Here is a 25,643-nt window from a genome sequence, read left to right on the forward strand (position 1 = left end):
ATCCAGCTCTTGGGTGGAACAGGCATGCCATTTTAACCTGGCACCAATATATAATAATCTTTCGTCCAACTTGAAACCTCATGGGGAACACGGACAGAGAACACATCGCTGCTCTTATGAGGTCCTTCAGGGACTACAACAAGTTGCTGGAGTGCCTTGTCCCAAAAATGTAGCAATCCCTTAGCATTTTGCCAGCCCATTGGCTCAGCAGAGACTTGGAGGAAGAGCTGTAATGCAATGAGTCACCAACTTCAGACCCCAAAGCAATTAAGATGGATGAGTAACCTCGAATTAAAGCATGCGAAAAAAAATGATGACAGAAGCCTTGTAATGATGGTGCTGCACACTAAACTTTTTGCATAATACCATGCACATACGTTAATTAATATGTTAATTACTGCCATTTAGAAGTAGATCTTCCCACCCTTACCTATACCTGTCACCTCCCACTCTCTGGTGAGCATACATACACTCGATCACCCTTTAAAGGAGTGATCTAGCCAGCAGCTTTTCTGGCCCAGCATAGCCCTGCGTAAGTTCAGAGTTCATTTATTTGGGCTTTGTTTCCTCCGGCAGCTTCCATGGGACCGGCCCTGCCGGTCTGAATAAGCTGTTCGCTTGCAGCCCTGACAAATTTCATACTCTGATGGGCAAAACTTTGGACAAAGCAGCAAGTAGCAACACAGGTCCCAGAGGGAAACAAGATGCTTTCAAGCCTGGCTTTCCACTAGGCTGAGCTGACACTTCCTCCCGATCGCCCAACACGCTGGCTGCTAAAATGTCTCTGATGGGTCTTTTCGCTCACTCAAACCACTCCCAAATTCTACAAATGAGGGACCACATCTCTCTCTCTTTTTTGCACACACGCACACTTTCTTTCAGTCTTTCAAACACAGGCACATCCTCAGACTGCACACAAACGCATCCACGATCACACAAATACTCTCCTATTCTTACCAGAAGTCATACGTCTTTTCTCAGCTACGACAAAGGCGCACACACAAACATGGTCGCTAGTGAATGCACTTGCACATGCATGCACAAACACTTTCACAGACGCATGTGATCATTCACTGAGTATGCAGTCGCACATGGCCCTTCACACACGTGCCCGTGCATGCACACGCACACAAGCACAAACACTTTCACAGATGCACGTGATCATTCACCAAGTATGCATTCACACACAGCCCATCACATGTGCACACACACACACACACACACATCACAAACACTTCCACAGATGCACGTGATCATTCACCAAGTATGCATTCACACACAGCCCATCGCATGCGCACACACACCCACACCCACCCACCCACCCACCCACACACACACACACACACACACACACACACACACACAGTCCAAGGCAGTTGAGCTCATATGTTTGTACAGAAGGAAGGGTTTAAGAAGCAAAGATCAATAGCTATATTGCTAAGCACAAACGTACAAAAATCATGAATTGGGCCCCAAAATGCATGAAATTGAGTTAAGAATCATTCACTTTAAAAAGAACAATACATTTGAGGTTCTTTGCTTTTGCATTCTGGCTTCTGGATTTTCTCTGCAGCAAAGGACTGGGAATGAAAATGAAAGCTGAGTGGCCCATATCAGCACATGACTCCAGAGGCTGGGACTTGAAGTTAAGCAAAGGTTCCCAGACTTGCGATTGCAATATCTGCGATACAGCGTGTGCTACACCCCAACCAGCAACAGAGCACCGTGGTGGTGGTTCACGGGGCACAAGCAAAGCGCGAGATGCACCCTCACTACCTTAACCCCGGGATGCCAGCAGGGTTTGACTTTGTGCGCAGGCTGCCCAGTCTTTCAGTGCTTTGATTACACTGCTGTCTCTGGGCAAATGGCCTGTAGGGTTGGGCAAGGAAAACAGCCCCACAGGTCTAATGGCTTCAGGGCCTGAGAAAAGCTCCGTGCATTTCCCGTGACCATCTCACGAGATCAAAACCCGAGCTGAGCAAGGAGGGGATGGACCGGCAACATTTCCGAAAGCCCCAGGGAGGCAGGTCAGGCTCAAGGGCTTGACGGGAGACGGCCCTGACGGGCTGCTCGGCTCTGAGAGCGCAGCCTCGGCACGAGGCAGCCCGTGAGGAGCAGCCGCGGGCCGCGCCGTCCCGTGCAGCACACGCAGGCGCGCACGCGCACAGAATGAAGTCATCCCGGGAGTCTGGCGGGCTCGGCAGCGCAGACTGACCATTTTCCCTGTGCTGGAAGGAAGGCGAAAACTCTTTGGCAGTGATCCTGGCAATCCGAGCTTCCTCCTGAGCTTTCTGCGCTGCTGTCACAGCCGCGTCCGCTTTCGCCCGGGAGTGGGAGGTCCTGCAAGGGAATGGAAGACAAAGACTGAATTAGGCCCTGCTGGGACTGGCATCGCTCGAAGGATCCCAGCAGCATCAGCGACCCCCGACGCCCTCTCCGCGTGCATCTGCTGGGCCGAGGAGCCTTTGCACTGCACGACAAAGAGCTCCTTGACCCCGCTTCTGCGATGCAGACACCCCATTGCAAACAGATCGGCCTGGAAGCCCTCCGAAGGCAGCCCCTACCTGACCTCTCTAGCACGCCGGGCATTCAACGCAAGCGAAGCCACCGCTCGCACCGACCCACGTGGCCTGTTGGGGACTGCACAAATCTAGAACCTGTGCTTCCAAAACGATACCTGCGACTGGACCAACTAGGAAATCGCAAAACAAAAACAAATCTCTTTTTCTGCAATATTCGGGCTCATCGGCCTTTCTTCAGGCTCCGGGAAAATTAAGGATGATAAAAAGTCCCCATAGGTCGGAAATACGCTGGGGTCTGGGAGTGCGGGGCTTCTCCAGACCATGCCAGATGTCTACCGTTGCCCCCAAAGAAGCACACTGGACAGAGCCCGAAGAGCTGGACTAAATACTACAATAAAACCTTCTTTTGGGGAACAAAGAGAATTAATTAACATGAACTAAGCTGGACACTGACAGACTCCGACAAAATGCCACGGAACGGAAAGCATCAAATAGTTCAGTTCCCCGAAAACCCGTATTTCCCTTAAAAAGCAGTTTGGGCAGGACGTTTTCCACCAGCATTGCCTACGGCGCCTATTTATAGGTTTATCGTTTTCCAGCATCCCAAGCACTGGACTTACCGTGACTCCCCTTGCAGGCTGTTCCACGCACTCACAGATCAAGAAGTATTCCCTAGTGACCTACATGTTTTCAGATTTATCCCATTGCTTTGAGTTATACTCCAGTATACAATCCCTCTCCATCCTTGATGTATGAGTCCTTTGAATATTGCTAAACAATTATCCTACCCTTTAGCCAAGCTAGATATGTGTTTTTAAAAAATGTCAGTGCCTAGACATTGTGCTGGAAGGGAGCAGTATAAATAGCCAGCCTGATTTGTTTCCCCCCTCTCCAAAATCAGTCCCTTCAGCTCCCTTCATCATTTTTGTTGCTGGCCTATGAATTTCCCCTAATTTCTCTACATCTGTTTGTCATTGCAAGTGCCCAGAACCGACTGCAGCGTGCTGACAAGCTCATATAAATGGGAAACGGGAAGACCACGTGCCCCATTTTGCAGAGCGTAGCGCGCTCATTTTGGATCTTTATGAGGGGTCGTTTGGGTGCACATGTGCATGGGGTCAATTATTCGAATGGAGGTTAGACTGCACCGTTGATTAATATGCACCTGCATCTACCATCCTTCTGCAACGTCACTCAGGTGCTGTGTGTAACAGCGGCACAATGCAAGACTGCAGGAAGCTGTAATGACCTGTCACTTATTTTCAAGTGTTGACAAGTTCCATTTCTTTAACGAGTGCTGTATTTATATAAATTGGCTCCTCTGGAGCAGCTGATGGAATTGATATGACTAGTTCCTTAAGAGCTATTTAAGGCAAAGCCGGAGTAGTGGGGATGATACAGATGCAGCCGGTTCCTAGAATTATTTCCCGGGGGGGCTGCAGCCCGGGCGCAGGTGGCTCCTACAGAAGATGGCCTCACTTTGCAGGACTGATGGTCCCAGTTCCTTAAGTCATTCCCAGGGCGCTCCCTGTAGCAGCGCTGAGGATGTCGCTGTTGTCAGATCCTGGAAGGCTCTTTGAGGGTCCCTGCTGCAGACATTGCAGGAGTCCCCATCTATATCAGCTCCCTGTAGAAAGGAACACCCGAGTCCATGGGCTTTGGCCTTAGGAGGAGTTATCCAAAAATTGCTTTGGGTACTGCTGCCATTTTTTGTGACTCTGCTTCCTACACCCTGTACCTGGACAGGGAGGCAGCAAGGCGAACTCCCCAAGACGGAGACTTCGTGGGGACAGTTAGTGAGGATGTATGAAGCAGACAGGGGTCGGTTGGACTTGATCAGCTCGTTCAGCCTTGGGGCCCTGGCAGGCTGGGACAATGCACCGAGGATGCAGAGCAAAGACATCACCACCCTGCTGCTTTGCCTCTGCCAGGGAAGCTCGGAGTGCAAAGCTCAGCAGACCCCTGGCTCCGGACTGTCTCTTTGCTGAACACCGGCAGCTTCAGCCTTTTTTTCTGTTTTAACTCCACAGCCTAATTCAGTGCTGCTGTGCCAGCTAAGTCTGCAGGGCATAGGAAACAGGGCCATGGCTTACAGAGATACCCAGTCCCTTCCAGAAGAACTACCACTCAGCACCGTGAGCCCGCTACAGAAACATAGGGTTCAAATAAAGGCAAAACTTATGGCAACACCGTGTTTGGATGGGCTCCACTGGGGATTCAGATTGACTTAGGGACCTGGACTGCTTTCTTCTCAAGTTTCAGGTAAAAGGGCTCTTTTCGGCCATCCCTCAACCCACAGAGCTGGAACACAGTGGAAGGGTAGAGGGCAAGCGACTCCCCCGCCTGCACCCCACCAGCTGCAAAAAGAGACAAGGCTCAAGGTCAAGAAACCACTGGGAACACCACTGGGGGCTGGTGACAAAGTCCAGCACAGCCAACGGGAGGCTTTTTGTTGAGTGGACTGGGCTTTGGGTCAGTCCCTGAGCATGGACATTTGGATCAGAACCAGGGGAGCTGCAACTCATGGTCCCCTTTGGGATCTGGCCCAGATCATCTGAAAAAGCAATCATACCATCCTGTGATCAATACACCCAATTCCTGCAAAGTGGATATACCATAGGACACTGTGCAGAGGTGCAGGCAGGCTTAATTGTTTGTAATGAGCTCTAAGATGCTTGGCGGTAAGGCCTGGATGAAGTGAAAAGCAGAATTATGATGATCCATACGTTGCATGATAATATACCTAAGTATTTCCAAATAAATGCAAGTAATCCAGTTAGCGCTAGCAGGAGTTTGTCACATGCTATATTTAACAGCTGCCTCCTTTATATATATATGCATGCGGTATACAGCGTGCACTAAATCTTAATTCCCCCGTTAATGGCTTGATTTTATTTCCTTGTAAAGCCCTACAAGAACCATACACGCACGCTAATCGAATCACTCTTCTCCTGCCTCACGTGCCGCCTCCTTTGCATGGCTGCATCTAACTTCCAGCGACCTGGAGCTCGCTGCTTGTAAAAAGAAGGGCTCCGGGTGCGTCGCAGAGGACAGCACACAGACCCCTGCTGAGCTCCAATTGCAGGGTACAATCCTACCGTTTCCTGGGAGTGGGACGCTGCACAAAGTCCAGGAGAAAGAACAATTAGAAACTGGGTTGTGTCACCCAGATAACCTGTTTTGTTGGTTTTTTTAAGTAAAATGAATGTCCAAAGAGGAGCTTGAATGGTTTAGCTTGAACTAGTTCATTTCAACCAGCCTAAATTTGTGTTTCAACCAGGCTACGTTTGTGTTTAAACTAAACTGTTTCAGCCCCCCCCTTTACCAATGTGAGATTTACAGTCATATTCCTCTGATTTGGGCCCAGATTTGTACCAAGTCATATCAGCTTAGACTCCCTTAGGGCCTAGTCATACATCTTCCCCCCCCGGGTGTGGCTCGGACGCTGCCAACCCAGAGCTGCTGTCAAGTGCTCTTCTGGACTCTCAAGCTGCTAGCTTAGCTCAAGACCCCCTTTTTATCTGCTCCTGGGCTGTCGACATGTTTTTATGAGCATAATGTCAGTCTGAGAGCGCTGCACTGGCAAAGAAAGCCTCGACATTGTGGGTCGAGGCTACTGAGGCTATTATTGTGGGTAATATTTCTAAGCAGCTGTGTGCTCCACCCCAGAAGTGGCTGCATTTCAGTTGTCAGTGGAATAGCTCCTGCATGGATTTGCATGGTTTGCAGAGCCCTGGATCCACTGAGCTGAAGGAGCTTAAGATAACAGTTGGGTGTTATTAATTAATTATGGAAATAACATAATTATTCATTGTCCTACCAATAGCCTCTACTTGCTGAGAGGAACAGACAAACCTAAGGATACGCCGATGCTACTCAATCGTTGGATTTCATTTCCAACCTAATACTAACATTTGCATTTTAAAGGTTATTATTAGGGTTTCCTTTAACCTCGCCATCTCCGATTGCTGCCTGGTTCCAGACAGTTTAACTCAGCCACGAGCCCTGCTTTACTACAGAAAATCTTCCTATGGCTCAAGCCATCCTGTCACCTCCTAGAAGCCACAGTAAATAAGAATATGGTTTAATCTTTCCCATTTGGCACAAGCGTAACTCCAACAGCAGCTGCAGTATTGGGCTGGATCTGCTGGGCCGGCAGTGAGTGGCGGCAGGCAAGAAACAGTCTTTAAAAACAGAAGAGTAGGGGCCAGGTCTAAGGATGGAGCAAATATGATCCAAAGCCAGCTGATCACGCACATGGCTCAGTTATGAGACTGCTCCCTCTGCTCCTCCTTCTGCTTCGTCTCTATTTATTTCTGATCTCCACTTGTTGCCTCATCTCTCTAGACCCCCGGGGGTCTGCAGACCGTGTCTAAGGGGTCCTCAAGACCACTGCTGTCGTCTCTTCTGGGCAGCAATAGTTTGTCATTAGGGTTAAAAAGAGACATTGGGTTTATCCCAGGTCTGATTCTCCCTGGCTTGGACTCCATCAAAGCAGGTGGGAGTTAGGGACAGTCATATCCACATGTGCCTTGAATGGCAATTCACTGGAATTAGCTTTGACCATCCCAGAAGAAAAGTGTCTGAGGGCTTATATCTGGGGCTAACTTTGGTTGTCTTCTTTTAATGCCAAACTGATTTGCTTGCCTCTGATCACGGCTGGGCAACAGGTCAAATTGGCAGGCAGAGCTGGCAGGGGAAAAAAAACCCAGCCAACCACCCAACAGATTTTCACAAATCTTTGCAGATCTGCTGTGATTTGGCTGGAGCTGACAGGGGAAAGGATAATACCTAAGAGGGGGCCATAATGCCAAGCTTATCTGCTCTGTCTAATCTATAAGAAGCTGGAATAAACTGATTTGAAAGGAAGACCCTGGCTTTTCAGGAATGCCAACAGGCTGCTCAGGGCTGGCTTTGTCGGGGGAAGACTTTCTCTAGCAATCTGCACTTCAACACTGGTGTTTCCTAAAACGGCTGGGCTCTTGCTGCAGACCTAGGCTGGGTTGGGTGCTGATCGGGGCACGTCAAGACGAAAGTAGGCAAACTAGGCAAAACTTGAATGGTATTTCAGGTGGCGGTTCAGGTTGGGAACACGCTGGCCATGTATAAAGACAAGCTGGAAAGTAGAACAAGGTTTTGGACCGCAGAAGTGAAGCCCTGGAAAAACCTTTCTGTTGGACTGAAGGGCAAAACACCTAATTCTTTAAGACAGGGTTTCCTCAGCTGACCCTGAGGTAGCAGGGGCCAGGATTTCATGACCCAGCAGGTCCCTGTCCTTTCCAGCACTGTAGTCCTGTATTTTTACCATCGCTTGGATGTGTGCGAACCCAAAGGGATGCACTGAACTCGGGGAGGAGCGGAAGCACACAAGGGATTTGCAATCCATGTCTTAGGCTTCATTATCAAATGGGGAAACAGCCAACTCCAAGAAATATTTTGCAAGGTAAAACATTATCTAAGCAATAATGGGGCTCTTCAGTTGACACGAGCTCTGTGCTGGGAGAGAGTTGAGTTTTTTCCCCCACATTTTTCTCTGTAAGAAAATGCCATTTGTTCAGAAATGCTGCATTGGGTGAAATTCTGGTTTGCAAAATCACATCAAACTAAAGGACGACATTTTGTGTGTGTTTCGTTTTTCTTCAGGCCAACAAACATCTTCTCTTTTCTGTTCTCTCTAGTGGCCCCCCACTACAGAAAAGTTGTGGACAAATTGGAGAGTCCAGAAAAAGGCAACAAAAATGTTTGGGGGCCTGGGGGACCTGACTTGTGAGGAGGGGGTGAGGGAACTGGGCTGATTTAGTTTCATAGATTTCATAGACATTAGGGCTGGAAGGGACCTCGGGAGATCATCGAGTCCAGCCCCCTGCCCAAAGGGCAGGAAGTCAGCTGGGGTCATAGGATCCCCAGTTTAGAGAAGAACAAGGGGGGATTTAATTTAATAGCAGCCTTCAACTCCCTGCAGGGGGGTTGCAACGAGGATGGAGCTGGACCGTTCTCAGTGGGGGCAGATGACAGGACAAGGAGCAATGGGCTCAAGCTACAGCAAGGCAAGTTGAGGTTAGATATTAGGAAGAATTTTCTCACTCATAAAGCACTGGAACAGGTCACCCAGAGAGGTGGGGGACTCTCCATCCTTGGAGGTGTTTATGACCCAGCTGGACGAAGCCCTGGCTGGGATGATCTAGCTGGGTCTGGTCCTGCTTGGAGCAGGGGGTTGGACTACATGGCCTCCTAAGGTCCCTCCTGACCCTCATTTTCCATGACTATGATCTTAGGACAACACCAAGTAAGTCCAAGGAAGCCAGTGCACGTGGGATTTCACGGATCCTCCTTTCACAATGGCACCATGGTGTGCAAATAAAATCAAAAACTCTAAGCTTTATTGGTAATGCTGATCTGTGCGGCATGGGCACTCACACAGCAGGGAATGAACCCCCAAAGCACTCTTCCCCCTTGCACTAAAGGCACCATAAATCCGGGGGAGACTGTAGAGAAGGTGATCTCCATGGGCCAGAGTCCTAGTGAAGGATAAGGAAGAGGTTTCTCCGGGAGCCGGGAACATACCCCAGGCCTAGTCCGATTTTCACACAACTCCCTGGAATTGAAGACTTGCCATCAAGTCCTCCCTGCTTAATCCCCGTGCAGCTTGGCTCCACCTCAGCGGACCGAATCTGCTCCTTGCAAAGTCAGAAACTAAACTGAAATGGGAACGTGACCCAGTCCTCACGTCTGTACTTGGCTTCTCTCCCCCGGTCAGCCTGTTTGCTGAGCCCGGTCAAGACAGGAGTTGATCCACCTGCGCAGGTCTTAGCAGGGAAACAAGACTGCTCAGACCAAGCCCCTGCAGAGCAGCCAAGTCCCGGCGTTTCCCGTACGAAAACACGAACTGCCTGCAGCCCCGGGGAGCAACCCTGCTGGCATTTTACTTCGCAGTGCGCTGAAATGTCAGACGCTGCGGAGAAGGCTCTGGGGCTGCACTCGACACGACCGTGTTTATCTGAATTAAATGCTTAATGAAAGGAAAATAATTTGAGTCACTATCACAATACCCAAAGACACGTTTTGCAGAATTTTTTTTCACCAGGCTTCACCAGACATCACGTCACATTGAAGGGGATAAATCCTGATTCCTTCCTAGCAAGGGACACAATCTGCAAACCAGAGTGCACAGCATCTAAGCACTTAATTTTGTAGCTTGTCATAGAGGATAAACAGGCTATTTCCTGCAAGTATCGAACACCCGTAGCTCCAGTCTCCTGCCTTTCTAAAATGCAGGCTGCTTTTATTAATTACCAAAATACAGATGTAGGCCCTTAGTTTTACGCACCTGAGTTTGCAGATTTTTAGCCACTGGATTGCACTAGCCCTCGGTTAGGACTGCAGCGTTAGGCACTATACAGGCGCTTATAATGAAACCGTCCTTGCCCTGGAGAGCTTATAGTTTAAATTACATTTGAGACAAGATGCAGCAGTGCAACAAACCGAAAATTCAAGTTGGTCTGCTCGGCAACAGCAGGGGAATACTCAGTGATATGGTGGACGGGTTTTAGCTGGAGGTGCCTGGGATGTTAATGACAGCTGTAAAAGCACTGATGGCAGATTTGCCAGCGTGGGACATGCATTTCTGCTTGCTCATACCTGTAATGTTAATCAGCAAGGCAGCAGTTAAGGAACAAGTGACTTCACCCGTGTCTACAATGAGCTATCTCGAGTTTTCCTAGGAGGCTGAGCTGGCTCCGCTGGATTCACTTTGTCTCGCGGGTCAATATGTAATCAGGCAGGTTTTTTAAGTGCATCTTTATCTTCCTACAGGAGGGGAACGTTTTCTGTCTCCATTACGAACTATTCGTGTGTTTTTTTAAACAGGAATATTCATCATAACATGCGCGACCTGTTAGAAATTGCTTCAGGAAATTCTGGAGAAAGCCGTTTCAGAGCACTCAAACCTCCACCCCCACCCTCGCTTCAGGCAGCAGACAGCCACACAAGCAGAGCTGGGCTGTATTTGGCATTTGAAAATCGGTGCAGGATTTAGGGAGACAAGGGGGGAGAGGGAGACATGCACTTCTTGCATGCGGAGCGCTTGGCCCCCACTTTTAACCTCGACGCAACCTGGAAACTCTCTGAGCAAGAAGAAAGGAAAAGACTTAGAGGTCATGGAAAGGGTCACATCCCAAAGGATCTGCTAGCGTAAAGCTGCATCCTCGACCAAAAGAGTCTGACACCAAGGGCCAAATGGCAGCAGGGTGCAAAAAAGGAAGCCTTTTCTTTCTGCTGGTTTTAGTGCTGATTTATTTTGCAGGCTTTTCTCTGGTGCCTGCCACCATTGCATCAGAAAGACTCACAGCCAAGAACACCATTTAGCTCGTCTCTGGTGATTGTCACACCCCGACGGATCTCGGAGTGCCATCCAGAAGAGACCAGCATCCACTTTTAAGGTGGGGAACCTGAGGCAGAGATGACAACGTGGGTTGCTGACAACTAAACTAGAGGCAGCAGCACATCTGGACTAGCACCTGGATAGTCAGGATCTCTTAATCCCAGCAACTTCAATCCCCCCATTTAATTGATCCGCCCCTTGGGGGGTCTTCAAGAAGAGGTTAGATAGATATCTGCGGGGTATTATGATACCAGCACTCGTTCCTGCCCAGGGCAGGGGGTCGGACTTGATGATCTGTTCGGGTCCCTTCCAACCCTAGAAACTATGAATTCCTGGGGATATAAACCAGGTCCCCCCACCTCTGGGCAAGTCCAGAGCTGAGTTTTGCAATGCTCATCCTTCGTTGCTGTTGTTCAGAGAAATGGTTGGAGGTGCAGGAGGAAGGACAGTTTGCTGGCTTCTCCAGGCTCATCTGCTCCTACTTGTTCCTATTATACTGGCAGACTTTTCATATTGAGAGTGATTTGCAAGTACTAATTAACCCTCGCAACACTTGAGGTTAGATGGGTATTATCAACCCCATTTTACAGCTGGAAAACTGAGGCACAGAGCAGTGGTGTGACTTGCCCCAGCCTATGAAAGAAGCCACATACTCTGCCTGGGAAAACTACAGCCTCCAGACAACTGGATGAGCACCCCTTCCTCCTGGTCCTGTGTGTGCTGCTCCCTCCTCCTTTTACCTGGCCACATCTTTCCCTCTCCAAGTCTTAACTGGCTAGGTGAGATATCACACTTTGTTTCATAGTTTCTAGGGTCAGAAGGGACCTGAGCAGATCATCTTGTCCGACCCCCTGCCATGGCAGGAAAGAGTCAAACGACCCCAGCAAGGTGTTCATCACAGAGATAACGATGAGACCTCCAGGAGGTTGGAAGCAAGAGCCGGAGAACAGCCCAGAGATCCAAACCCAAAGTCAGGTCTTTAGCAGATATCTGCTGAATAGAAACAAAGCAGGGGGAGAAAGGGAAGGTGCAACCTTCAGGGGGTCCACTCCAGATCTATGCTGGCGTACAGCAGCAATCGTTCCCCTTTCCCTGTTAACAGCAATTGTGTGCAATTGAGAGGAGACCCTGGCCCTTCGGGTTTGCTCACGAGGGAGCTGGCTGTGGAATCAGATAGAGGGTACATGCAAAGGACAAAACCACCTATGGACACTCTTATGAGAGCATCCCCAGGCAAAGCTGCTGCGGGATCAGCCACTGGTCATGCTAAACAGTCCTCGCAGACTTCAGTGGCTTCCTCCAGATTTACAGCAGTGCACCAGGGAGCAGTATCTGGCCCAACCCCATTGCCTCGGGCGGGGTTACTCTGCAATTACACTGCTGTAATGGAGAGCAGAACAAACCCCTTGGCCCAGGGGAGCTGCGCGAATGCTGTGGACGTGATGTCACCCTCTCCAAAGGGTATGTGATAGCCCCAGAGCCCCGCCAGCGGAGGAGAGGCATTGCAGCCGGGAAGGGGCCTCCAGCGGTATCTGCTTGGGATCAATAGCCAGACAACCTTTGGGGTGGGAGGCTGGCAAGGGGCTCCGCAGCAGCAGCTCGCCTCTTCTCAGGTTCTGTCTGAAAGCAATGGGAGATTGATCGGAAGGGAGCTTTATCCTCTCCTCGCTCTCGCTGGAGGGTGCAAACTGGGACTGAATTATTAATAGCCACTGCAGACTGCCTGGCTTCTGTCTCCAGTGGCAGGAACAGCTGATTCAAAGGTGGTTGCAGGGAGGGGAAGGAGCTAGCAGGAAGCCCGCTTAGCCTGGCCACACTGCCCTGCTCTGCCCAGAGGCAGGCGGGCGGCGTGAGCTGTTTTGCACCCCCAAGGCACCCCCAATTCTCATAGCTCCCGCAGAGGCTCAGGCCTTCATAGATTCATAGATGTTAGGGGCTGGCAACAGATCGGTGGGTCTAGCCCCCCTGCACTTGGGCAGGAAAGACTGATTACTCCGGCACCATCTCCGATAGATAATCGCTGTTCAATCCTCCCCCTGCCTCCGGGGATGGAGGGGAGAGGCCATGGTGGGGAGAGGGGCAGGCTTCTCCTATGGGCAATGACGTTATTGTGAAGAGGCAAGGCCAAAGCCATTTACATCAAGGCACGTTCTACCCCACCCCAAATCCTGCTCCCCTGGGTGGCTTCGGGGTAGTGCATGAGCATCGGGTGCATTTACAACACTGCAAAGCCTCTGGCCTGGCCTTGATTTGGCCGTCCACCGTGGCCAACTGGAGACCTCTCCTCTTCAGCTCTGACCACCGCTGTGTGGTCCCCATAAACCGGTTTGACCGAAATCTGTTAAGTTAGATGCTACTTTCAACCAGGTTGATCTTAAACCGGTTTCGGCCCTTTTGAGACTGGTTTATGTGCCCTGAACTTCTGCTCTGTTACGGGTCGCAACCCGTTTCTGATCATGGTTTGCGTGCCATGCCTGTCCCTAGCCCAGGAGCAGGTTCCCAAGAGTCCCAGCAACTGCTCCCTCCACTTCCTGGGTGGCTCTAGGGGCAGCACTGGACTCAACCTGCCACCTTTCTAAGGGCCCCAGGCCCTGCTGACCATGGGGTGGGGGTGCGAGCTTGCCCTTCGCCGCATTGAGCTGCAGACGGACCCGTCAGGCTTTCTGTCCTGTCTGCCCACCCTTCCTGCCTCCTCCTGCCCTTTTCCCCAGCTGTCCGTCTCTCCCCACCCCTGGGATTCTCCAGCTGCAAACATTTCCCAGCTGCTCCCAGCGGAGCACACCCTGCCTGCCGGCTTTCCGGAGGTCTGCCAGCCTGGCAGAGACGAAATGTTCGAGGGAGGATGCGCTAATGGAAGGTAATGTGCAGCCTAAGCAGAATCCATTCTGGAAAACCGAGCAGCTTTGCAGCCAGGGGAGCGAGCAGACGCTGGGCTTTCTTAGACAGACCCGTGGGTGTGTGTCACCAGCTCGCGGGCTGCGTTACCGGCCGAGGGGGACGTTGCCCACCCTTGTCGCACCTGAGCATGCAGCTGTCTCCAGCTCCAAAGCCCTCTCCTCAGGATCACTGGCTCACCATGAAGCAGGTAGGCAGGGTGCAAAGTGCGGAGAGGGCACCTCCAGCTGGCACTCTGCTTTGCACCTCTGACATCCTGTCTCAAAGCCCGGGGGTGTCTCTTGCTGGCTCTGCCACTGGCTCCCCAAATGACCTTAGGCCAGTCACCTCATCTCCTGCTGTGCCCCTCTTCGCTCTCTCTCTAAGGTTCAATCCTCAGACTGGGTCAGCATGAGACCAAACAAGCCAGAGGCGTTTACTCCAAGGCCCCGGCCTCACTTCAGTGCTCTTCAGAACAGACTCGATGTCCCCTAGCATCAAATCCTAACTCCCTGTCCCTTCCCTTCCTTGGGAAGTGCTGGTCCTGCGCTCCAGACCCACCCCAGGCTGGATGCCTTCCTGACCTGAAGACCTGCACAAAATCTCCAGTGTGGAGGGAGGACGAGGTACCAGAGGCTGAAGGCAGCACGCTGCCCAGGCAATTTCGGTGGGAAGCAAGGTCAGTTAGCAAAGGGATTGCTGTTTTCCCCACCTGCTGAAGCCCATTCCTAATTCCACTTACTCTTCACAGGTCTCCTGGCTTGCTTGCTATTGCTCTAAGGCCTGTAACCAGTGATTTATGAAGGCGGTAAAAAAGTGCCAGTACTCGAGGCTGAGCTATTCCCTACACCAATTAACTATCTGTGGATAAATTCCAAACTCCCTGCTTATCACAGATAGCTTCGACCTGCCTATTACCTCTGTGCTTTCCTCTCCCCACCCTAATTCCTAATTAAGAAGGAAAAGCTCATGTGATCTCTGCTGCCAGCTATTTAAGGGGCTTCTCCCAGCTGGCCTTGCGGTTAGGTGAAAAGCAGGTGTCATGAATAGCAAAGAGGCTGGGTTTGGACCCTCTGGCCCAGGGGATACAGGCTGTGGATTTGTGTGTGTGTGTGTGTGTGTGTGTGTGTATGTATATATGTGTGTATATATATATATATATAATGTGTGTGTGTATATGTATGTATGTATGTTTGTGTGTGTATATGTATTTATTTATGCATGCGTGTGTGTATATGTATTTATGCACGTGTGTATGTATGCATATTTGTGTGTGTGTATATGTGTTTGTATGTATACATGTGTGTATATGTATTCTGTTTGTATGTATGTGTGTGTATGTATATGTGTGTGTATGTGTAAGAAAGAGCTAAGTTTTTCCCATCCCCAAAGCGTAGACTTTAAGAACAACTTGGCAATACTGGTCGTCTTTGTCACTCTGAAGATATTCTCCTGAAAGTGAATGGATACTGGGCTTCTCAGTAGCAGACCATCTGCCCTACACATTCATCTCATATTGATGCCTGTATATAAAGCCATAAGGTTTCCAACAAGTTTTTTTTTATGCTCCTTGGCCTTCCCTGTATGCAAGGGGCCAATCAATGTGTTATAATGATACGAATGGCATGCCATACCACGTTGCCCTGAAATAATGATATTTTTGGCCTAGACAGGCAGAAACAATACGATCTAGATGATCACCATTAGGTTTCAGAGAGAACCTCAATATTTTTTGCTATTCATCATTTCAGCAGTACCATCTAGCCACAGCCTTCGAGGGCTGCACTGCGAGTCTGGTGTGGAGTGGAGCTAAGCCAGGTGACTTACACTTTTAATTTATTTGCTTGCAATACTGAACTTTTTTCCAATCATGGGGTCGGAGGGGACATCAGGGGTCATCTAGCCCACCCCCTTTCATGAATGTAGGAGTGCTACTTCTAAACAGTTCAATGCTTGAAAACCCTTCCCTGGGGAGTCTATTCCGTTCCTTAACAGTAAGGATTTTTTTTCCCTGAGAGCTCATTTAAATCTACTTTGTATAATTTCCAGCCATTGCTTCATGTCATTTTACGTCAACCAGAAACACAAATGTCTTGAGTTCAGGGAATGGAGCAGTTGTGGGAAATTCATTTGGGATGGAATGCAACATGTGGACGTTTGTTCTTGGAAGAAAATGGAAGTAATCATTTTTAAATGAAAAGTTGCTTTGAATCCTACAACAATAATGTGTTTTGGTTTGAAAATGCTAAAATACGATGTTTAAAGCTCTTTTGTTTGCAGGGCTTTGTTTTATTTCTGCAAATGTGCATCTGCATTTTTCTCAGAAATAAAAAATTTCCATTAAAAAAACAGAAATCACCCCGCTCCGGTAGGCAAGGCTTCAAGAGCAAAACTATCCTAAACATCCTATCTGGGACATAACTAGTCCTGTAGTTCAGAGGTTTGTGAAAATCAGGAAGGAGCAGAAATCGATCCTAGTTAGCTCGTTGCTCCAGGCATCCGTGCCAGACTCTTCCCTACCGCACATCTTCCGGAGCGTCTCATTCACAGAAGGAGATTGAATTTGCTGATACTTAATTTTCCATTTTGTATTAAAATGGATCAGAGACGTTTTCAGAGTCAACACAGTGCAAAAAAAGAAGTCAGGCCCTTTGCGATTCCTTCCTGCAAAATGTCTTGACGAACAAAACCAAATGGGCCTCATAAGTCTTGCAGAAGAAATTAATTCAGGGTAAAGAAGAGCACGGGGTAACTAGGTTAGGTAATTCATTTAAGAACGGCCGATTTTTTTTTTGTAGGCACGACAGCTGGGCCATAACCAAAACCCGCACGTCCCTAAATGTAGCAGAAGCCGGGGCTATAAACCACTTTGGAGCAGCTGATTTGAATCACAGTCTGGCTACGGATCTGAACTTCTCAGCTGTTCCCCATCCCTCCAGTGAGCCAGATCACAGCACTCCTAATATTTGGGTTGTCTGAATGCCAGATCTGGTTGCAGATTGCTCAGCTGCTGCCTGCCTCAGTGTGACGCCTGACTTTTACAGCCGGGCAGATCTGAAGACGGGGGCTTGGGGGCTGTAGGTTCTCCATTGCATGGGTTGTAAACCCCGCTCTTATCCGAGTTGCTTGCAAAGGTTTGGGAGCCGGACGCACGGGCCCCAGGTTCGGCCTGTCTCCAGCTCCTTTCATCCTCGCGTGGCAATTACCCGGGAACGCTCTGTCCTTGCTCATCGCCTAATTGGTAAACAGAACGAGCCAAATCCAGCCCCCATCCAAAGAAACGCGAATGCGGTGAAGTTGGTGCAAAAGGATGGGGTGGGAAAGCCTGGCTCCCGGGAGGCAAGGCTGCTGCCATCCAGCCCATCTCCCTCCCTGCCTGCACCCCCGCCTGATGCTTTTGCCCCCTTTGCCCCCAAAGTGGCACCGGGATGCTATTTCCAGCTCGCAACGCGATTAACATCTGGAGCAGGCGTCGCGTCTGCAGCCATCTGTCGCTTGCCATGAACTGATGGAGGGCGGCAGGCGAGCAGCTGATGGAGACGACGCAGGCCGGAGATACCTGGCTGCAGGACGCCGGGGTGCTTAGACACTCACCTCCCAGCCCCGCTTCTCCCCAGCAGCCTGGCAGAAGCCCTGATCCCCTCTTCTCCTCCCAGCTCGGTGCCAGCGAGCGCTTGGAAAGCAGAGAAATGCTGCATTCCCACGCGGGCTCTCATGAGCAGCAGCACTGGCCGCGAGGTGCCTGGCCTGGCCTCTCCCCTGACTCGGAGGAGACCCAATCCCACATGCACTGATCCCCCTCCGGGCCTCAGCCACGACCGGGGGGGGATCCGGCAGCCGAAAGGTCGCAGTGCACTGTACGCTGAGCCCGTAGCAGCTGAGCGGCTCCCAGGAGGCTGGAGGCAACCCCATGCTCTGCAGCATCAACAGCCCAGCCAGCTGCAGCCTCCGCAGCCTGGGGTGCAGGGTTGTCTTAGCCGGGGGAGCCGCTGGGAGGGGAGGCCGGAGGGCCTGGAGAGCAGCAGGCAATGCACCAGCCTGGCAGCTTATAGCAAGAAATCAACCCCAAGCAGAGCTCGGACCACGGGCACCAACCCCAAGCAGAGCTCGGACCACGGGCACCAGCCCCAAGCAGAGCTCGGACCACGGGCACCAGCCCCAAGCAGAGCTCGGACCGCGGGCACCAGCCCCAAGCACAGCTTTGATCCCAGGCCAGAGATGCCAGGGCGTTCAAGTGATGGGCAGGACCCTAAGCGGGTCTCGGGGAGAATCGGTCTTAATGACTGAGCACCCTGCTGGATTAGGAGCCAGGTGATGCCAATTTAAAATCCCTGCTGTGTCACAGACCTGCTCTGAGGACTTGAGCATACCCCGGCCGCAGTGTCTCTCCCTCCCTCTGTACCCACCGGGGCAAAAAGAGGGGAGGGCTGGGGGCAGAGCGAGCGGATAAATGGTGTTGATCACAATGATGGTGTAGGGGACACTATACGCTGCTGCCGGTGTTTACTCTGCAGATTCAGCGCACCAGAAAGCCACAGCACAGTCTCCGAAGGTCTGCTCAGGGACTGGAAAGAGCTAGCTGCAAGAGGTCTTCCTGCATTTTCCTGCCTAGGTTTCACGGCCTGTGGTTTGGACGGGACAGATTGCCATGATTTCCCTGGATTGCCATTGTGCACATAATGGAAAAGCCGGCTGTCTGCCCGGATACCGAAAAAGCAAATAGGAAATGCAGGTGTTTCACCCCTTGCCCAGTTGTAGCCTTGTACAGTGGCGGTGGAGAGCCCTACACCCCCCCATCCTCGAGACGCACGCACTTTCAAGTAACCCTTCCCCAACACGTCTACACGCGTGCATCTTTCTACAGCCATGTGCAAAGCTACAAAGCACTTCTGGGAAAAAGCAAAGTAGCCTGGAGGAAACAAGAACCATAGAGGCCTGAAAGCGCTATGGGAGGCAGACAGAGCAGGGGGTGCCACATGCTGCAGCTCGACAGAGTCTGTATTAAATGCAAAAAAAAAAAAAGCCCTTAAGTCAATGCAGCATTAGGGTGGAGATTTTAAATGCACAACAAGCCAAGTTAGGGTTCCCAGCGCAGCCGTAACTCAGGCTTGCTCACACGTGTGTGCTGCTGCCTTTTCCGACTCAGAGCTGGATCCTGCATTCCCGTCGCATCCCCCTGGCTCCGCGCAAGCCCAGGGCGTGCTGGTTTTGCAGGAGGCCTGGCCCTGCTGTCACTTCTGAATCGCCGAAAGCGCGGTTTGACCTTTATGGTTTTGTAACAAAACCAGAAGAAACGGAACGATTTTGACTGCAGCCTTGGCCAGGCCGAGGATCGCCGCAAGGCTGGAGATGTGCTGCATCGGTGTAATACAATACCGCGCCATTTATTGCCCCGAGGGGTTGCGATACACGTGACCGGATGCAAATGCCCCAAACCTCCTCTCCTCTCTGGTTTCCCTCCGGCTTTCACAGGCCGTCTCCAATCCAGGTCTGTGGCTGCTCCCCCCCAGCCCCAAGTTCAAAGGCATCGCAACCCAGCCGGCCTCTTGTGCAGATGGTCCCCCCGTTTAGAGCCCAAGAAAGACGACTGACCCCGATTCAGTCAAAGCCGCTGAGGACAGCAATGCTCTACCCACCGGGCCTGGCGAATCATTATCGCTGCATGCTAGCCACGGGCGTGCACACTCGCCCTGTTTCTTCTCATCTCATCATCACGTCGCCTTGGCTTTCTAATGCCCTGTGCCAAGTGAAAAGGAGGGGCAGAAACCTGGAAGCCAGTGGTGGAAAAGAAAGGCTGGCTAGAGAGAGCAAGGCACATAACAAACACCTTGGAGCCAGTCTGAGGCTGCATTGCAGGCCAAGAGGACCTCCCGTGAAGCTCCCAGCTCCTACCCAGGGAATCGGCCCATCTTCCGAAGCGGGCGGTGCAGCCCCCTCCTGCAGGCCCACCAGCGCAAGGATTTGGCACGGACACTCGCTGAGACACAGTGGACATCCAGAAGGAGCTATTCCCCAAAACTTGGGAATCCAGCTTGGACAGGGAGTCCTGAATGGGCCTGCGCACAGCTGAGTTGCTGGCTCAGTAGCCAAAAACCAGAGGGAAAAATGTGAGATGAGGCAAAACGCGGCTTGTGTTGTTTAAGGGGTGACCTCCCTTTTCTAGAAATTCAACCACGATCAGCTGCGAAACAGCAGCTCTTTAACACAGAGCTTCCAAATGTTTCCATTAAAAATGTGGATGGGAACAGGTTTGGCGTCTTCCCCCTTTCTCTCCGCTGAAACTAGTCGCCAACTTCCCAGCAACGCTTTTTGGTGAGCAGTTCATTCGCTTGAAACCACTGTGCCCAGCTTTAGCCACTTCCAGCTGAAATCACTAGCGCATCGTTCAAGGAAGGGCTCTTCCTTCCTTCCTCCCTTTTCCCGTGCAAAGAGTCTGAGCAGCGCTGAAGGGCTCCTCCTGGGATCCATAGGTGTGAGCCAGCCGTTGCTTTCCGTTCCTGAGCAAGCTCGCAAGAAAACCAGCTGAGGATCAACTGCAAGCTGATGTAAGTGGAGCTAATATGCAAGACGTGGCACAATCTGGAGCTGGAACTGGCGTCGTGGCAGTGATGAACGGTCTCCTGCTGTCAGTGGAAAGAGGGCAGACATCCATTCGCAGCCTCCCGGATCTCTTTGCAGCATTCAGCACTGTTGACCATGAGATAATGCTCTTGTCTGGGAGAGGTGGCAGGGGTCCAGGGGAATGCGCTAAAATGGCCCGAGTCCTTCCTGGAGAGACGCACCCAGTGAGCCCTGTTGGGCAGCTGCACCCCTACCCGTAGACCTTTGACTTGGGGAGGCTCACGCAGATCGCGACTCTCTCTGGTCCTCCTACACGCACGTGATGGATGCACGTGTCAGTCCAATGCGAAGGACACACAGCTCTGCCTGTCCCTCACCTGGCTGCGCCTGGGCCATCAAGGGCTCTCCAAGCTGGGGCAAAATGGTGAAGAACAGCCAGCTACGGGATGATATTGGTGGGCAGAGGAAAGCACTTCGAAGACCGTGACGTCATGCCCAGGTTTAGGAACGCTGTTTGCTTCCTCGCTGGCACTCATCTTTCCTATAACAGCATGCGAGAGCAATGCTTTCTATCCTCCCGGGCTGGCAGGGAGATGCCATCCTGTCCTGGCATTCGGTTCGTCACCGCTTCACCACCTCTTGGCCGGACTACAGCAATGTAACGTACCTGGGTGCGGAGCCTGCGGTGCTCAGCAACCTCCACCTAGCCCGGAGGGATGTCCTACGTCTCGGAAAGGCCGGCTGCGCGGAGGCACGTGGCACCCATCCTCCGCTCTGTACGCTCCCTTCCCTTGGAAGATGAAATCCCGTTCAGTTTTGAGCCTTATCCTCGAGGCGCTCATGTCCGAGACCCGGAGCATTTAAAAGACTGCCTTGTGTTTGGGCAGGAGACCCACGGGCAGCGAGTCACTCCCGGAGCCACGGGCACAACTTGACTTAGGGGGAGTCGGAGATGGGGAAAGCATTTTCCTGCGGGACTCAGGCCCTCACCCCCACGTGCAAGGCACGTGCCCTTGTCCTCACAAGCAGAGCAACCCGCGGGTCTGACGTAAAGCCGCAGAACAAACCAACCAAAATACCCTCGAATCGGAGCACACCAGCCCTATGGACACAGAGCAGTTTACTGCACACGCTTTTCCCCCTGGGACACGGAGGAGAGAACAAACATCACGTGGCAGATGTTAGTCATGTCGCTTAATGCGCTACTGGAAGGCACTCAGGTATTACCACAACGAGCGAGGAATATGAATCCACAGAGACGAGAGCGGGGCCTGTCCGGGCTGCAAAGCAGGGTGCCAACACCCCCCGCTCGGACCAGCTCTGACTTAGTTTCCCAGTCTGATCCAGCAAGGGGATCTGAATGGGAGACAACGTGCAAAGGCCAGATCGGCTGCTGATGCACTGAAACCCTTTCTACTGCTGGCCCCCGTCACCGGTCTTTGCACCTCCCCGGAGGCCTCCCAAGGAGCTTCCTGCGGGGGACCGCGCTCCGATTTGCCCAATCCCCGAGCGAGGGCTGAATCAGGCCCAGGATGCAAACGGCCACCTCATTGTCAGAGCCACAAATCTTCCCTGTTGGACTTAGTTTCATAGTTTCATAGTAGCTAGAGTCGGAAGGGACCTAGGTAGATCATCTAGTCCGATGACTAGCGGGAGGGAGAGGGGCTGGGAATTAGCTGGGTGTTTCTAGCAGCTCCCACAGCTGCGATCGGTCCTAGGCAGCAAGATAAGGCTAGTCCGAGCCCCTCTCCATGGTCCGTAGCCTGCCTGGGGGGTGTGTGTGTGTGGGGTGGGGGGGATCATCCCTGTTACCATGACAACCCAAGGGCTCCTTGACTGCTTAAAACTTCAAGGCACCCTCCCGGAGGAGCTGATTTCCTAATTGCCCTTCTGATTTCCCTCTGCCGGGTTGGGTTGCTCTGCTCCGGTTGGGTTTCAAAGCTCCCCCCCACCGGAGGAGGCAGGGGCAGAGCCCACCAGCCTGCAGCCAGCAGCCTCTTGTCAGAGCGATGCTGGCAGGCGGACGACGCTGCGATGGAGAACAGGCGGTAGCCAGACTTGTCTGTGATGCGACCGGTGCCAAAGGGGAGGCAGGAGCTGGGGAACAGGGTGCAAATCTATCCCGTCTTTTGCATCAGGCTGAACCGTGAGTTTAGAAACCCGATAGGAAGGCATGGAGGGATACACGAGCTTCCCTTGGTACCTGATTTCCAGTTCCCTGGGACCTTTCACAAGTCACCTCATCAGCACACGCATGTTCCTCAGAACACGCAGCCCTAACGAGCGGACGCCGGACACCGCGCTGCACGGTCGACTGAGCCCGGCAGGAAACTCGGGGCTGGAGGCACGATGCTTTCGGCTGGGGGGTGAGCTCACTGGATCTGGGGACCAGGCCTGCGTGAATGCCTGCCACCCTTACCAAGCCCCGCAAAACCGACCGTAGCCTGAGCTGAACGCGCCACTAAAGCAGAAGCAATGGCAATCCCCAGCACGAGGAAGACGACGGGTGCCTCGTCCTTCAAGGGGGGATTCAGGCTTTTATTGATGTACGCGTTGTCCTCAGTGAGAGCGGGGCCCGGGGGAGGTGGCAGATGGGCGGACAGGTAAGGAAGGAGAGCACAGCCTGTCTCCCCAGGGAGCTCAGGTATTCAAATCAGGGCTGTGTGTGAGCCAGAGAGGTAGCAGCCCATTGGGAATCCTACCCTGCACCTGTCCGGCCCAGTCGCCTTCCTGTCCTTCACTTAAGCTCACTGCCCAGGCAGTTTTCCCCAAGGGCTTTTCCACCTGCAGCTCCCCCAGGCTCAGTCTAGCGGGAGAACAGCCTAATAAGTACTGGCAGGAGGGCAAGCATCTTTGCCCTGGGTTTTGCCCTCTTTTCCAGCCCTTAGTAATGCTGGTGCATCCAGTCTGGGTCCACGTCAGGCTTTGCAGCTGTCCCAGGCGACGTGGCACTCATCAGGCATTATAGGGATCATACTCCAGATCCTCACATTTCCAAAGCACGGGGCCCTGCATGTCTAGCACCGCGCAGGCAGTTGCATCTGCACTCCCTGACTGGGTGAGGCTGGCATTGCTGGCACATTGGAGGGGCTGATGTGCTAGGAGCTCAGGAACTGAGAAATGGGCAGGACACAATTGCAAAGGGGTGGAGGAGGCGTTTAGACTGGATAAAGCGTTTAAGGGTTATCGGCAAACTGCTGGAAAAGAAAGAGTAAGCCAAAATCGCTCTGTACAGCTTGGTGTCAGATGGTAACTGTGCCTTGAAGCCCCTTTCTTTTGTTAGAAAGAGTTACATAGGTATGCTATGCAGAGTTTAGAGGATGGCTTGGACAGGGCTGATCCTGCCTCAGGCAGGGGGTTGGACTAGATGTGGCCCTTGGAGGTCCCCTCCAGCCCCGGCCCCGAACATCAAGCTATGAGCCAGTTCAGAATTGCATCCACGCAGACGAGAGCAGACCGTGCCCCAGGGAAGTTTTCAGTGCAGCGGTGTGGCCAAAAGACCTACCACCATGCTCAGATGCACAAACAGGAATGGGACGGGAATTCACACGGGGAAGGTCATGGTAGCTTCCTGAAAGGTAGCTTCCGGGCCAAATGCTGACCGGAGAACAACAGTCTTCTTTATTGACCTCCGAGATCCCCTCCTGACCCTCGAGGTGCCACCCGACCCTGAGTCTAGGGTGTGCACCGTACAAGGAGGCTGTTGACGAACCGGAGAGCCGAGGGGACCATTAAAGGCCTGGAAAACATGCCTCCAAAAGCTTGGACCTGCTTAGCTGACCACCGGGAAGGTGGCAGGGTGCGTGGAGTGCAAGGTGTTTATAACGTCCGTGTGCAACTTGACACTGTAATAACTTTGGCTGTCCACATGACAGAAGCAAACTGTAAACAGCGATTGAAAGCCTCATTCCTTACGTTTTAGTGCAACGCAGCTCATCTCTCTAGACGTCAACATAAGCACCATCTTCCGTGATCTATCGTTCAACCCAGTTTTCCAACTCGTAGAAAACATTTTCCAGTTGCCGCTGAGCGAGTTCACGAATTGCATGCCTAGCTTACACCGTGCTAAAAAACTTAATGAACAATGCATTTCCATCACCATTTCCAGTTTGCTGCTATCATGCGTATCTCCAAAGTTTTAATAAAGTTTAAAGTTGCACAAGGACTTTTGTAAACACCCTGTATAGTCTATCAACACCTCAGTGGAGAGCAGAGGCATGAAAACAGAGGGCTCTTTGGCATAGCAGGCTCCGGGCTGGAAGCTGAAGTGAGGTGGCTTCAGACTGGGACTCAGTTGCCTATATTTACCACTGGAACAGCAGCCCGAGGGTGGTGGTGGACTCGCCATGGCTGGGAAATATTAAAACCAAGACTGGATAAAAGAGACGCTCCAGTTAAACAGGATTAATTCATGCAAGCAGTCCGTCACTGTGTGCTGGGCAGGAGGTAAGACAACACGAACACTGTGGCTCCTTCCAGCCTTAAGATCTGGACTCTAAACCCAAGTGCCATCCTTGCAACACACTGTCAGATCCCAGCTTTTGAACTCTAACGTCGCTTCATGACTCCCTCTATTTGGAGCAGCCTCTCAGGAGCCTGAAAATAACATTTCCTTCCCTACCAAATGTTCTCACTTTCCCTGTTGTAGCAACTGTTAATTTCCTTGCCTGAGTCTTTGACGGGGCCTGGCTGCCTTCAGCTGTCTTACGCTTTTGTCTGTACAACGGTGTCACTAATGATAGCGGCGCAGCTCGGGGAGCGGAGGCCGATGTGCATGCCTTCGCTGGCTGGCTCTGCAAGAGCAGAGCACAAAACACGGCTGCGCTAGCGGGGCTACCTAGAAGCATACATGCACGTTACCTTTCTCGGCCTCAAAAATGGGAATTCAAGACGGATTCTGGAGGGCGTTACTGGATACAACCCATGCTACGTGGTGCTTATGCCAAGAGAGCGATCGGGGCCTGAAGATGGTCAAGACTTGGTCTGGGCTTGTGCCAACAGCTGCCCCCAGCTGTGAACGGGCGCCTGGCCCTTCCAGTTGAGGAAATCAAAGACTGCAATGCTAGTCTCGCCAACCCTGGCATGTCTCTGGCTACAGAAACTGGAGTGCCTGAACCACAACGGCCCAGTGCACTAGCTAGTTTGGGGATGTACCCCTGATGTGACATTTTGATATGGACCAGGGTGACGTTCCCTAGGCAATAGCAATCCCCCGTGGCTCGGTTCAGCAGCTAAATGGGAGCCTGGCTCCTCACGCACGCACGCGTGCACCATGATAAATGCTATTTGGGCACAGGGTAAGGCGT

General features: G+C 51.9%; 1 protein-coding gene across 1 annotated transcript in view; it reads right to left on the minus strand.

Moving 5' to 3' along the window:
* Positions 1–25,643, minus strand: part of JPH3 (junctophilin 3) — a 93,050-nt gene that overhangs the window by 22,974 nt on the left and 44,433 nt on the right. Inside the window, exon 3 of the mRNA XM_090063433.1 lies at positions 2,216–2,340. Within this exon, the coding sequence (XP_089919559.1) occupies positions 2,216–2,340 (125 nt within the window). The remainder of the gene's footprint in view (positions 1–2,215; positions 2,341–25,643) is intronic.

Source organism: Crocodylus siamensis, chromosome 9 (assembly GCF_052110815.1).
Source record: "Crocodylus siamensis isolate JL-2025a chromosome 9, ASM5211081v1, whole genome shotgun sequence".
Classification (NCBI taxonomy): Eukaryota; Metazoa; Chordata; order Crocodylia; family Crocodylidae; genus Crocodylus; species Crocodylus siamensis.